Source organism: Vombatus ursinus, unplaced genomic scaffold (assembly GCF_900497805.2).
Source record: "Vombatus ursinus unplaced genomic scaffold, bare-nosed wombat genome assembly UNPS02014794.1, whole genome shotgun sequence".
Lineage (NCBI taxonomy): Eukaryota > Metazoa > Chordata > Mammalia > Diprotodontia > Vombatidae > Vombatus > Vombatus ursinus.
In genome coordinates this window covers 2,654,906-2,670,701 of record NW_020954572.1, presented here as the reverse complement: position 1 = coordinate 2,670,701, position 15,796 = coordinate 2,654,906, and the positions used below count along the sequence as shown (strand labels likewise).

The window sequence follows — 15,796 nt, the reverse complement described above, 5'->3', positions numbered from 1 at the left end:
ACCCAGCTTTGTTGTTAGTCTCTTTCTTGATTTCTAGGAGAAAAATTGAATGGTAGAAATTTTTATTGAGTCACGCGAGCTTCGTGTTGATGTAACTATAGGGATAAAAATCACAGAATGTCAGCACTGGACAGACCTTACAAATCATCTGGTTCGACCCCCTCAATTTGCAGATGAAGAAACCGAGGCCCAGAGAGGTAAAGTGGCCTGCTTGGTGTCATACGACCAGAAAGTGGAAGAATTGGGCCTTGCGCCTAAGTCCAGCACACCTGCCTTCTACCTGTTCTGGGCTTTCTCCAGTTGGGGTCTTTTCTTTGTAGCAGGGGTCAGAGCTTTTAACTATGACAACTAAACCATAGTTATTCCCCTTAAAGATGACAGTGATGAGTAGCTTACATTTGTGTGCTGCTTTGCTGTTTCCTTACTGAAAAGCTCTACATACACTATCTTGTTTGATCTTCCCAGCAGCCCTGTGACACAATTCAGTCTTTCTGATGAGGAAAAAGGCTTAGAGGTAAAGGGACTTGGCCGTGGTCATACAGCTAGTAAGTGGCAGACTTTGTGGCTCTAAGAGCAGTGTTCTTTTCAGCACTTCCTCGCAACTATGAATTATTGCTGGAATAGTTATTCTAGGTTAAACGGTCTACTCTGAGTTTTTAGGAAAGAAATTGTACTAGGTGATGTGCCACTTTAATAATAAATATGGCTGGGGTAAAATAAGACTGTCACCAGTAAGGGAAACTTTCCTTTGAATTTTAATTATCTTTTATGTCTGCACAGCATCCGTCTGGGAATCTTTCTCCGAAGATACCCCATTGCAAGAATATTCGTAATTATATATATGGTGAGTAAGCTCCACTGGGGAGCTGTACTTGATCTCTCGGCTAGTTTTTTTCTAGCTCCAAGTGTTAACTGACAGGCTAATAAAGTGTCAAATTAGTTTAGGACAGTCATGACTTAAATTTTTTTAAAGTATACCATGAGAGGACTGGTAAAGTAATGACAACATTGTAGACATGAAGTTTTTATCTGGGTCTCAGGTGACTTAAATTTCTGTGCAACTTAATGTAACCTTTTATTTTTAAGCTTGCCCTGTTAAAAATTGCCATACTGCATTAAAAATGATTTTTTCTTCAAGCTTCATTAACGAATTTGTTGTCGAAGTTTGGGATACCTTTATCTGTTTTGAATGTCTGTTAATTACAAAGATTAGTTAATTACATAGATGAGTATAAAAGTAATTATGTGTATGGTAAGTTTGTTGCCCAAGCAAATAATTTCCCTAGTAAACGTGTATACACAAAATGAAATTTCTCAGTCATCCACTAGAGGGAAGAGCTCTGTAAATTTAGAAAATGAAATAGGGTATGTTCGAAGAATTTAGAGGGAAAAACATAAAATAGATTTTATATTACTAATAATGAGGGAATGATTGGCATCTGTGTTCAAGAGAAGCTATATGTGTGTATATACACATGAATACATATAACTGTGTATGTGTGTGTGTGTATATATATATATATATATATATACATGCATGTGCACACATCCATACATATCAGTATGTAATGTAGGAGACAATTTGATCTGCACTGTTACTGAATCTGTGGTTATCACGGTGCTTTATAATATAATTTTTACTGAGTTTCTTTAAGGAAGGAATTAATAAACATTTACCTTCTTAGAATTTAATATCCAACTCTGATCTTGCCTTTAGTCATCAAACACATCATTTGGTATATATTTGATAAAGATTTCACAGAATCATAAGAGCCTTTAAGTTGGAAGGGACCTTGAGGTCTGCTTTGCACCCCCTACCTAAAGCATGAATTCCTTTTATGATATCCCCAAGTGGTCATTTAGCCTCTGCTAAAACACCTTTGGTGAGGGGAACCCACTACCTTCCAAAGAGCCCATTCTAGTTCTTGGAATACTATGATTGTTAAGGAATTTTTCTTCCTACATCCTAGTCACCACCCCGTCATGCTTGTGTTTTGGTTTTCAAGACACTGTGGGCTCTGTTTAATTATTGCAGCAATTAATTACTTTAGCACTGCATTCATTTGATCATTTATTGTATAGCTGTATGTGTTACCACAGCATGGATTTTGATACCAAAATGCCTCCACTAGATTTCTAAGTTCCTTAAGCACCATGGTTACGTTTGGTAAAGTACTTGGTACAATGATGTACACATGGTAGGTCCTCATTAAATGACTTGCTGACTAATCTATACATCATTTCTTTCTTCAGGCTTTGCTTCACTTCTGGGTCATGATTGTTCTACTTACTTATACACCAGAAATGCACCATGACCATCCAACTGGCAAATGAACTGAGCTGGAGTGATCAGTCTTTTTTCCCCTGGACTTTGGATCTGCAAAAAGTCTGTTGCCTGAAATGGTCGAGAAGGGCATATATCATTACCTGTTTTAGTACTACTTTCAATTTTTAAATTATTGAACAAATACTATGCTCTATAATTTCTGCCTCTAATTTAAAAAAAATGGTAATAGTCTCTTAGAAAAAGACATAAGCCCAGCTTAACCTTTGCTTTTCACAAAGTTAATGGTCTAGTGTGATACACACACATAATGAATTTTCATAAGAACATCAGGCTAGACCAGTTTGGTATAGCAGATACTATACTTTAGGTCATTACTGATTATGGGCTATAATCAGGGAAAGTAATTGTATTTAGATATATAAATAAAAGTTTTAGTTACTCTGTCTGTATTTGCATTTCCATGTTTTTTACTTTGTAAATATTCCCCCCTCTTCATGGTAAAGGCCTGATTGGCTGGTGCAATATCTTTTCATAAATATTTACAGGAATAAAATCTAATGTGCATCTTTTTCTTTCTCCTTTTTTTTACCCAAGAGTTTTGTGTTGTTCAATCTAATATACCTTCCCAAATGATATGATAAGCAACATAACAAAAGTTGGCAAACTATGGCACTTACTGCTGAATGGTATTGGAGCAGTAAGTGACATTCAACACATTCTCACTTTATGCATGCATCTCTTTTTTTTTCCCACCCTATCTTCCTCCTTCCTCTGTTTGCCTTTGCTTTATCTTCTTCCTTTTTACTATCTTTTTTCCTTCTCCCTTGACTGTGCCTTAGGCCATCCCATGGCATCCATGAGCATAGCTTAACTCCAATAATGACAGTCAGGAATCAAGCCTATTTTAGCTGCTACTTGTGCCTTCATATTTTTATACTCCTACAGAAGACTTATCCAACTGTCATTTGAAAAATGACTTTTTTTCCTTTTAGAGTTTAGTGTAGTGAGCTTTGCAACTTTCTACCTACATACCTATATCCCTGAGTTGTTATGGACGCTGATGATGATAATATACTTGGACGTTTTATTTTACAGTTGCTATATTGCTAAGGTATGTCTATCAGATTTCTTGGTTGGTAGTTAATGGAAACATATAAAACAGATAATTTGAACAGAGGTTCCTGCTTCAGTATTACCATAGATAAGTAGGAATGCTAATTACCACATGAACATCTGTGCTTCTCATTCATCATTGGGAAAGCAACCTTTAAAAGTGGCCTTCCAGTGGTATGTGGACCTTTCTTAGTTTTGTGTGAAGTTGGACAAAAAGATTAACAGTGTAAGAAAAAGTAATGTTACTTGTATATAGGAGTCTGAGGTGTGGAAACTGATCCATAGTTAGCCCCTGAAGTTGTCAGATATTTTTTCTCAGGTACAATAGTCCATCACATGCTGAGTTGTGATGCCAGGTTTGATGCATGGGTGGAATAAAGTAATAGTTTAGAAGCATTTAAAAATATTTGATATGTGAGTTTTTGTAAAGGGTTTTCTAGTTTAAAAAGAAATAATTCCAAATGGAGATATTTCTTGAAAATGATTAGAAACAGCTTGTGTACTTAAAATGAAAACTACCATGTGTCTCATCACTGAATATCGCCAAACTTTGCATCCTTTCTCACAGCCACCTGCCTTGTGTTGGGAAGTCTCTAAATCTTTTGCTCAATCTTTACACATTCTTGGCTTTGGAAGTGTTTGACAGAGCATTTCCTGAATCATACTTCTGTACATGTTTAAACCTTTAATTGTGTCTCCATTTCCAAGTTCTTGACTCTTGATACTAAAACTATTTGTTTGCGTTTATGTAATTCCTACCCATCCACTTAACCTCTAGTAACTTAGGACTTTTCCAACATAACTTAAAATACAATCTTGTCAAAGGAGCTTGTTAGACCATCAATCCTTTATTAAAATGATTTACTTTTCTGGGTAGTATCAAATTCTTTCTACAATGTGGATAGTAGTATGGTATTTTGTGATTATGCCTGTCAGTTCAAAAATGGGGTTTTCTTATTTCCTTAGCCTTTTTTCTTTTACCCAGAGTGCACTGCGACAAAATATAACCTTCTATAAGAGCATTGGTTTTTCTCATTAAAGTAGTATTTGGTGGATTGAAATGTGAAGGCATCTTCCCACCAGAAAATGTAAACTCCTTGAAGGGCAGTGACTATTTTGGTTTTTGATTTTTGTATCGCCAACACCAACCTTGGTGCTTGGCACATAATAGACATATAATAAATACTTGTGAAATTGAATTCAATCTCAGTGTTCTCGTACTCTGATATTTAAGCTGCTTCTTTGTGACTACACAGATCTGTAGCCACGTAACAGTGAACTTCCTACTTCTTTTGTGGCTGGAACTATGATTCTGGCAGGGTTTTAGAATGTCTGGTACCAGTCACTCTCTATCTGTTGAATAATACCTCATGTATTTACAGCTATTTGTTTTAAAGTTTACACAACACTTTCCTCACAGTCTTGTGTGATTTTACAAATGAGGTAACAGGCTCAAAGAAGTTAGTGATTTCCATATTTAATAAGTGGCAAAGCCAGGATTTGAACCCAAATCACCTGACTTTTAAGTATACCATACTGGGGGCAGCCAAGTGGTACAGTGCACTAGCCCTGGAATCAGGAGGACCTGAGTTCAAATCTGGCCTCAAGACACTAGCTATGTGACCTTGGGCAAGTCATTTAACCCTGATTGCCTCCAAAAAAACAAAGTATACCATACTGGACTGAATAGGCCTCCACCTAACTTTTTAGTCAAGGGAAATATCTCAACTATGCCTGATATAATAACACTATTATCTGGTACTTAGACCTTGGAAAGCACTTTATATGTTTTGGTCTTGAGTAATTCATGGTAAAAGAAGATGGCTGTGTACAGAAAAAGGCCTATATATGGCAGGATGTGGCCCCTAAAAGAAGTACAAGGTTTGCTATTACCTGGCTGAAAATCTTCGGAAAGTCACAATTTGAGAGGCAAGGAGCTTTCTTAGCAAGATGTCAGGTTGTGGGTAGTGCCTTATTCTTATGTGAGGAATCTGGGGAAAGAACTTCCAATTCATCCACATTACTTGGGGTGTGCTATATAACACAGACACCTCCTTGTCCTCTCCAAAATATGTAAAAATTAGGAAACAGTACAAAAGAGGACCCAGGAAGTGAACAGAGACCAAAAGAAATTCTTACTGAGAAACCACAGGAAATACATAAATTAGCTTCATTTAGAATGTCTCTCTTCTCTATATCCAAATAGAAAAAAAAAAAAAGCCTTGTCTTCTGCTGGTATTCTCCTTGTCCCTATAATCCCCAATCGTAACAAAGCCCACTTATTTAGAATGTGTTTAAGATACCCAGATTCTAAATATTTCATTCTTTCTGTGTAGTTTGTTTGTACTTCATTCTCGAAGAAGACCGTGACATTCATGACTTGCAAGTGAATTGGATCTAAGTGAGAGAGAACTCTGCAAAGTCACCAGCCTCACTTTCTCCTCCTGAGCCATCTGAGTCCAGTGGCAAGCTATAGATCAGGACAACTGGAGATGGCCCCCGTAGTTTGTATTAAACATTCTAAGAAGGGACATGATGAAAATTTTGACTTTGTCCATAATGTCAGAGATAACCTGAAGAAAAGAGATTCTGATGTGAATCATAAGCTTTCCCAAATTAGTAGGGTTCCTAAATATTCTTTGGTCTGTTTCTAATTGAAGTTGACTTTAAAATTGATTAAGCAAAAATTAAGGATTGGCAATGAGAAAAAAAATTATTAACAACTTAAGCACTAAGTGTGTATATTGTTAATATTGAAACTACTTCATCTCCCTCTGTCATCTAAGCTAGGAAATACCTGGAGTAGATTCTTAATAGGATAAATATAAAAACCTCTTGGGTATATAGAGGCTTTTACTATTGAGATAAGCATTTAGTGGGAAGGTTTTAGTATTGGAATAGGGTTAGGAGGAATTCAGATTCCTGAGTTTTCTATGAAAATACAGCCAAAAGGCAGTAAATAAAATGCACTCTGTCTAGTTGACTATTTTCTCTGCCTCTTTACCAAGAAGATTAATCTTGAGGATGGCACTGTTTAGCAATATGCAGTGATTGGTTATCTACATCTTTAATAAAGGAAATTTGGTGGGGTTGAGGAGACAATGAAGAGGAAAAGACAGGAGATTCTATTTGGGTGTGATACTAGATGTCCCTGTGAACGTGAACAAAGTTGACTCGGAGTTGGTACTGACCTCCTTGAATGGGTCTCATACTGAGTGGCAAATAAGCTATATCATCATAAGAGGCAAGGTGGCATGGTGCAAAGAGTACTAGATTTTGAGTGAGAAGACCTGATTTTAAATCCCAACTCAGCTTTTAATGCCTATATGACTCCTGTCTATCCACTCTTCAGTTTCCTTCACTGGTTAGTCATCCATATTTATGTGTTTTCCAAAAGCTCCATATTTGTCTCTCTTCCTTTTATATTCTTTCTAGTAATCTCATCAATTCTCATGGATTCAGTTATCTCTATGCAGTTGTCTCCCACATCCACATGTCCAGCCATAGTTTTATCTCTTGAGCCCCAGTTCCACATCAACAACTTGTCTATTGGACATTTCTAACTGCATGTTCCATAGGCACTCAAGCTCAGTATATACAAAGTAATTATTTTCTTCCAAACTGCCTCCTCTTTGGACCCCTCTGTTTCTCTCAAGGGTACCATTATCCTTCCAGTACCTGGTTTGCAGCCTCAAAGTCCACACACGCACAAACACACCTGTATCCGGTTGTTTCCTGAGCTTTGTCAATTTTACCTCAACACCATCTCTTACACTTGTTTCCGTCACTCCATTCACACAGCCACACCTTAGTGTAGGTCCTCATCACCTCTTATTTGAACAATTAAAATAGCTTCTGCATTGTCTCCCCCTCTCTAGTCAATCTGCACTCAGTGACTGAAGTGGTATTCTTGAAATCTGACCATATCACTCCTCTTTGCTCGGCAATCTCCATTAGCTCCCTTTTACTTCTAGGATCAGATACGAACTCTTCATTTGTCAACTAAAGCCTTTCAAAGCCTGGCTCCAAGCTATCTTTTGAGATTTGTTGTAGTTGACTAGTGAAAGCTGCCTCCTTGTTGTTCCTCACGCTTAACATCTTTTGCACAGGTTCTCCTTCATGCCTAGAAGGCACTCCTTCCTCTGTTCTCCCTCTGAGCTTCTCTAGTTTACTTCCAAGTTTAGCTCAAATGCCATCTACTACATGCGATATTTCCTGATACTCATCCTCTCAGCTGCTGGTGCTTCCTCTCTCCTTCTGCTTATTTTGTATGTCCTTATATGTGTACCTAGTATCTCCCTTTGAGAGAATGTAGGCACCTTGAGTCAACGGACAGTTTCATATTTATTTTGGTATCTCTAGTGTCTACCATAGTCCCTGATACATAGGTGTTTAATAAATGCTTGTTGGTTGATACGTAAACTTGGATAAGTCACAATGCCTCTGGGCTTCATTTTCCCATCTTTAAAATGGGAGGATTTTAATTGATGATTTCTAAGGCTTCTTCCGGCTTTAATTTATGATATCATGATCCTGAGGAATGTTTAAGTTGTTCTATGTTTCTGGGGCAGTCCAGAGTTTGGAAGGAGGTAATGATGAAAGCTAATAGAATCCAGTGAAATGGTCAATGGTTCTGACATTACTATGACTTCATATGCTTAGGCTTGCAAATATGGAAGCCTTAAGTTTCCTCTTAGGTATTCAGGTAATTAATATAACCTTTGTCATGTGGTCTGAATTACAAAATACATGCCTCAATATGTTTTGAAGAATAGAACCATGGGTTTTTCTTTAGTATTTTAAAGATCCAGGATTTCATCGCTGAGTACACATCTCAACCCTTCTATGCCTTTTTAATTAGAGTCCATGAGTTGCTGTGGCCATCATTTTCCTGGTGAGCCCTTTGGAGATTAGCTAGTCTTGGTCCATACATGGCTTAGTCCATCACTAAATCCATATACTAAGTCTTACCTTCTGCTAACATAGACTTGGAGAAGTCAGTGCTACTTCTGTTTCTTAATGAGGCATCAGCAGAGGATTTTCACAGAGGAAACATTTTCTTCTCAGTTGAGATGAAAGTTTTGGTGTTTAAAGGGGCAAGCCTTCAACTCTTCAGATAATCCAGCTCTCCAGAATGCCTCATTCCCTACTAGTCTCAGATAGCTAGAGCTTTATTGTATAACTTTTTAATAATCATATCTTGAAACAATATTATCAGGACCTCTCGGTCCTGGGGTCTTTCCACTTTACCCCACTTCCTCTCTTCACAGTAATGGACAGGGAAGCTCGAAGCTTTGGTAATCCATTTATCTTTCTTGATTGTGACAGTATGTTTTGATTTCTTTGCTTTGGAGTAAATTCCAGGTGAGTAATGTAACAGGGTTGCAGTTCTTCAATGTGTCAAGTAGCATGAACAGTGAACATGCTAATGTACTAAAATAAAGCTTTTCAAGAGTTTAGTAGTTGCCAAATCCCTAGGAAGACTTGGCTTCCCAATAGCTATTAGTCTTTGGAGAAAACTCTGCATATTCCTTCAGATTTTCGTTAGTCACTGGGGAGAGGAAGGAGGGGAGAGGGAGAAAAATTTAGATGAATTATGATTCAAGTAAATTAATGCATGTCCACATGACGGAAGCAAGTTTTTCTAGACTATAGGGCGTCTAATGTGTTTTTCTTGAATGATTTACGGCTCAGTCTCAATTACCCAAGCAGGAAACTGGCTTGATTTAGCAGAAGGTAAAAACAAGTTAAGCTTCAATTTCAACCACAAAATGGGATATTTTAAGAAAGATAGCTTTGCAAATGAAGACAATATAAGAGCATTTTAAATAGCTAAATTGAATAATTAGCATGAACAAGAAAGTACTGAATGCCTTTTTTTTTTTATTAGATATGTGATTTCATCTTCGTAGAGACCTCCCTGGTGAGGAAGTTCCCTTCACCAAGGCAAATCTGCACCTTGTTTGCAGTTTATAGTCTTTGAAGAGTTGCCTGTAGACTAAAGCTAAATGAATAACTCCAAGCCACTATTATCACAACTGCCTTTCTGCCTCTTTATTCCACTAAAGTTTTCTGATGCCTCACCAAAGGATGAAGGTGATCCTTGGTCCTTGAAGGCTATGCCAGTGGAACAGAAGCTCATAGAGGTCTTACCAAGCCAGTAAGGCTGTGAGTATGGATCTATTGATAGAGGGTGGACTGAGGACCAGTTCAGTTAAGTTCATAGAGGAAGGACCACCACCAGAGAACATTGACCATTGAGTAAAGAATTATTTTGGCTATAGAAATTTATAAACTCGTCAACGAAGGCAGGGAATAGTGAATGAAAGAAGCATTTATAAAGTGCTTATTATGTATTAGGCACTGTATTAAATATTGGAGATACAAAGACAAGCAAAAAAAATCTCTGTCCTCAAGGAGAGCATTCTGATAGAGGAAGAGAGAGAGGAGCTAGGAAGGTAGGTAATACCAGGAAGTGGTATTGATTCCAGGAAGTGACTTGGAGTTCTAATTCTGAGCAATTCAAGGCAAAGACTCACCATATCAGGGCTCAGGGTCCCAAGGGCAGAGTTCACATGGTTTCAGTGGGAGAGGGTAAAGAGAGTGGCCAGAGTAGAGATGGTATAGTTGGGAGACAGCTGGAAATAAAGACCTAGTTCTGGCTAAGATAAGGCAAAAGCTCACCTATCAGAACCCAGGGACAGAGTCCTGAGGAGTCCAGTGGGCAAGGGGGAGAGGTTACACAGAGAGGTTGCAGTCTATGTCAGAGGAGAACAACCCACATGGATAAATGTGCAGATCTGTTGAATTATTGAAATGAGCATGAGCAGTACTTAAAATGAGAGATTGGAATTCTAGGCTAGCATATCAGAACTAGAAGAAGTCATCTAGGCTATGTAGCACATTTCCCAGAAGAAAGGTTGTTAACTCAAAATTTCAAAGCTAATTATGGCAGAGCAAGAATGAGAATCCAGGTCTGATTCTCAGCTGAAGTTATCTCCATTTGTATCATACATCTGGCAACCTTGCTTATCCAGCTAGGAACTAGCAAAGAGCAAAAAGAGCCCATGAGTAGTTATGACATTTGATACAAAGAACACAGGCTAAAACTGAGAACACCTCAAACTCTCACTTAGAGCCTATTTTTTTAAGAATAATTTTTTATTGATATCTTATGCTTTTTTACAATCTCTAAAATTTCTCCCAGTATCTTTCCCCACCCCCCACTCAGCCATTCCATATAATGAATAATTTTTCTTTTGTAATCTTTGGTTCAAAGGGCCAATTGTATAGGACTCTTGCCTCATTGGTGGAGGGCATGTAGAGTTAGTGAGAGCTGGAGAGAAAAGAAATCCAGGCCCTTCTATTTTCCAGCTTTAAGAGAATAAAGCTATGCCATTCCAGTCTCTTTTCTGTTTCCTGAAGGAAGAGAAAGACTTGGAAGAACCTGACGTATAAAAGAGCTGGCATTCTCTATCATGTCCCTATCTCCAATTTGCTATACTAGGGACTTCAGTGAATTTCCCTTTCGGTGAGATCTGGGATTCTCTCATTTGATTGAGCTAAGTTATCTCACTCCCAAAAAGAGAGCTCATTCACTCCATATTTTCTGCTATATAGTCTCATATGTATAATTCCTCCGATTTCTTTTTGCTATCTGTTTGGATAAATGAGTTTATTTGCTATTATCTATGTGTGTTCAATGTGGAACTGGCATCTGGTGGGACAAAAGTCCAGTCTTGGATATATACCTTGAGAACCCTCCTTTCCCATTGAGAAATAATGATCAGAAGTGCAACTTAAACCTGAAAATTACTTCCCCTTTACTATTTAAGGGAGCAGATAGATCTAATTCTAACCCAGTATCCTCCCTCTCTGAGGAGAGCAGAGTGGCCAGCCTCTGGCCCCAGCAGGAGGCTGCTTTCCTTCCTGGCAGGAGTTAGTCCTCCTTGGAGAAGTGGGGAAGGACAGGCTAGAAAAAATATCTGTTCTTGTCTGCCTATGAGCTATATCCATAGACAGACCCATGTGGACACACATAACCTACATGGGCAAAACAAAACAGCAGAGAGAAAAAAATTTTTAAAAAGCTAGAAAAGAAATCAGCAAAACTGGTAAGTAGACCGAATAGTTTGAGCATATGTGCAATGTACCATACACACCTGTGAAATGGGGATGGGGATTATCTTCTTATATTTCTTCCTTGGGGCCATGTTTGTTCTTTCTAATTTTACAACATTCATTTGTGATTGTTTTATGATGGTTCTTATCATTTATAGAGTCATAGTCATTGTATACATTGTGTATAATTCATTGTTCATCATTTTCATGTCAATTCTTTCCAAGCTTTCCTGTATTATATTCATATGCCACAGTTTGTATGGGCCCCTAGGTGGCGCAGTGGATACAGCACCAGGCCTGGAGTCAGGAAGACTCATCTTCCTGAGTTCAAATCCAGTCTCAGACACTTCCTAGTTGTGAGACCCTGGGCAAGTCACTTCACCCTGTTTGCCTCAGTTTCCTGATCTGTAAAATAAGTTAGAGAAGGAAATGGCAAATCACTGCAGGATCTTCACCAAGAAAACCCCAAATGGGGTCAACGGAGAGTTGGACATGACTGAAATGACTGAACAATGACAAAAACCACAATTTGTTTAGTAAACAGGCAGTTTACTTTGAATCTAAGTAAATGGGCATTTACTTTGTTTCTAATTCTTTGCTATCATAAAAAATGTTGCTATAAATATTTCTGAGTATATAGTACTTTCTTCTTATCAATAGCTTCTTTGAGGTATAATCCTAATAGTGGGATCTTGGGTTCAAAGAGTATGGACATTTTAGTCACCTTAGCGAATAGGAAGTTCTTTCCTAATTATAGTTTCTGGTTATATTAAACACTGAGTTATTGAGTGCCATTGTTTCTGATTCTCCATTATCTAGTCTATTCCATTGACCTACCCTAATTTTACCAGTCCCAGGTGGTTTTGATGACTACTGCTTTATAATGAAGTTCAAGATCTTGAAGCACTGTTATTCTCCCTTCATCCCTACCTTTTTTCATAATTTCTCTTGATATTCTAAGTATTTTATTTTTCCAAATGAATTTTGTTATTTTTTTTATCGTGTTCTGTAAAGCACCTCTTCCTATCTTCCTATTTGTCCTTAATAATAATAATGAAGCAACTGTGGTGTTGTTGCTAGTGACCTGATCTTGAAGTCAGAATGACCTGGGTTCAAGTCTGCTTCAGATGCCTACTGACTGTGTGACCTTTGGTAAGTCACAACTTCTTGGTGCTCCAGGCAACTCTTGGACTGTAGTTGCAGAGATGATACCAACCTACGTTGGAAAAGGAGATCTCCTAATCTGGGAGTTCTTCACATCAATGAAATCACAGGTCCTTATCCCTAATAATAACATTCCCATAGCATTTTGAATGTTGCAGAGTGTTTTATGTCATCTCATTTGAACCTTAGGGTCAACCCTGTGAGGGAGGTAATACAGTTGTTGTTAACCCATTACTATTAACCCTCTTTTATAGATGAGGAAACTGAGGCTCAGAGAGATTAAGTAAATTGCTTTAGGTCACAAAATTAGCACATATCAAAGGCAGAATTCAATTCCAAGTCTCCCCATCTCTAAGCCTAACCCTCAAAGTCACTATGCTACACAATTCTAACTAGGATGATTAGCTGGTTTCCTTGCTGGGGTTCTTTGGAATTGACATTGTGACAGTCAGTCTTTAGAACTGAAGTAGAAGATCACTGAAAGGCAATGGAAAGGTGCCTAGTAGGTGTGAGTGAGCAGGCCACAACACTGGGGTGGGTTATGTGGGGGGTGGGTATGTGTAGGGGTGTTTCAATAATGTTTATTTTCCCTCCGATCCACCCCCAAATTAAAAAAAAATTCCTCAAAATAAATATGTATAGTCAAGCCAAATAAATTCCCCCATTGTCTATGCATCTGAATGTATTCTTCATTCTGTATTCACTATGCCTTCTGCATATTTAATCCATCACTTCTCTGTCAGGGAATACACAACACAGATCATTATCTATTCTCTGAATTGTGGTTGGTCATTGCATTGTTTAGAAATCTTAAGTCTTTCAAAATTGTCTTTACAATGTTATTATTATATGATTTATTCTGTTGGTTCTACTCACTTTACTCTGCATCAATTCATCTAAGTCTTCCCAGGTTTCTCTTAACCCATCTTTTTTTTGGTAATTTCTTAAGCATAAGAGTGAGTATGCTATTAAATCCATGTGCCATAATCTGTTCAGCCATTCCTCAATTGATATTCATTCCCCCCTTTAGATTCCAGTTCTTTACCACTATAAAACAAGCTGCCATTTTATTTAAATTATGTATTAATATTAATTAACATGATTTATTTATTGTGAAAAGAGCTAGATGTTTTTGTTACATATGGGTCCCTTTGTCTTAATCTCTTTGGGGCATAGGCCTAGTAGAAATACCAGTGAGTCAAAGTGCTTAGGGCACAATTTAGTGATTTTGGGGGCATAGTTTCAATGTTCTTTCGGAATGGCTATATAATTCATAGCTCTACTAATAGTGAATTTCCCTCACAGGCTGTGACATACTATTAATGAGGAGTTGCAGAGGAAAAATTGCATAGAGATTATCATCCAAGAAATGTATGATCAGGAAAAAAATGTGGACTGACATAGAGACAATAAAGGATAACCAATGGAAAAACTCATGTGCTCCATTGGCGTCCATGCAATATCAAAAGATCACCAGGAGGTAATAGTCACTAGAGTTTAGTGAATTGTGGGAGAGGTGAAGGAGGGTGACATGGCTAGATCTTCACTTTAGGAAGATCACTTTGACCACTGGGTGAAGGATGGATGGACTAGAGTGGGGAGAGACTTGAGGGAGGGAAACCAACTAGAAGTCTATTCAAGTTTGTGATGATGAGGTAAACTGAGGCAATTCTCAGAGTAAGATCTCTTTTTTTTTTTTTGGTGAGGCAATTGGGGTTAAGTGACTTGCCCAGAGTCACACAGCTAGTAAGTGTCAAGTGTCTGAGGTCAAATTTGAACTCAGGTCTTCCTGACTTCAGGGCCAGTGCTCTATCCACTGTACCACCTAGCTGCCCGTACAAGATCTCTTTAACAGGGGCATGCAGCCTGATATTAAAGAAATTGATGGTTAGCTTCCTTTTGTGCCAGGGACCCAGAGTGAAGGCTGACAGGGATTTTTCAACCTAGACGTGCCTTCCTGCTGATTGGCCTGACAGTGCATCATTTGGACCTCTCCTGGCAAACGTAAGGCAATCCTGATTGATGGACATTTCAAGGAAGAGGTGGGTTAATAGTTCTCACCTCTTCCCTATTACTTTCTCATTGCTTCACCAACATCAGCTGGGAGGGGCTGATCCTCAGATGTGACTGATTATGCTCCTTTCAGACACTTAAAGAATGCTAGTTGTCTTATGAGACCCAGCTGCCTCTAGCCATCTCAATCAGGTTCTCTCTGGTTTGGTCTTCCACGGGTAGACCGGGTCACCCTTAATCTTGATTAAGAAATCGAGGGCACAAGAGTCATCCCCTGGGGAGGGCCTAGCTCAAGCTGGCTTCTGTGCTTACAGGGTAAACAGAAGGCCAGGGGGCCCAGCCCAAGCTAGTTAACAGGCAGATGCCTTGGGGGGCTGGGAGTGATCCCCTTACACTACCAGAAATTGTCTGCTCTTCAGAAGTGGGGTCTGTCAAAATGAGGAAAAGGATGGATCACAGAGAAATACTAATTATTAAATAACAAACACAATATTAATTTTCCTCACACTAGGGTGTCAGTTTAGTGACTGCCTGTCACTAAGCAATGTCAGAGGAGTGAAGGGAGTGTGTATCAGATACGTTCCCGGACTTGGCAACCAGTTGGTTTGGGGGAGGCAGGTGAGAGAGAGTAAAGAGCAGAAGATGACACATAGGTTTCAAGCCTAGGTGACTGGGAGGATGGTGGTGGCTGTTTCAACAGTATTAGGAAAGTTAGGACAAGGGGAAGGTTTGGGTGGGATGGTAAAGATAATGAGTTTAATTTTGAACATGTTGATTTTGAGCTTTCTACAAAACATCTTGTTGGGGACGTCAGTAGGTAATTGGAGATATGAGTATGGATGTTAGGAAAGAGGTTAGGGCTGGATGAGTAGATCTGAGAAACATCAGCATAAAATCGTAATTGAATCCATGGGAGCGGATATCGCCAAATGAAATAGTATAGGAGGAGAAGAGGGCCCAGGAAGTGGGACACTCACGGTTAGTGGATGTGGCCTGCATGAAGACCTAGCAAAAGAGACTGAGAAGGATTGATCAGGTAGATAGGAGAGAACCAGGAGAGAACAGTGTCATGAAAACCTAGAGAGAAGAGACAAATGT

The 15,796-nt window shown here is 38.6% G+C and overlaps 1 protein-coding gene across 2 annotated transcripts in view; it reads left to right on the top strand.

The window, feature by feature from the left end:
- The window catches only part of GOLGA5 (golgin A5), a 32,964-nt gene extending 30,108 nt beyond the window's left edge, over positions 1-2,856 (top strand). For both annotated transcript variants that reach the window (XM_027869997.1, XM_027869998.1), the window contains exons 12-13: positions 781-844; positions 2,254-2,856. In XM_027869997.1, coding sequence (XP_027725798.1) covers positions 781-844; positions 2,254-2,334 — 145 coding nt within the window. In that variant the 3' untranslated portion in view covers positions 2,335-2,856. The remainder of the gene's footprint in view (positions 1-780; positions 845-2,253) is intronic.
- The last annotated feature ends 12,940 nt before the right edge of the window (positions 2,857-15,796 follow it).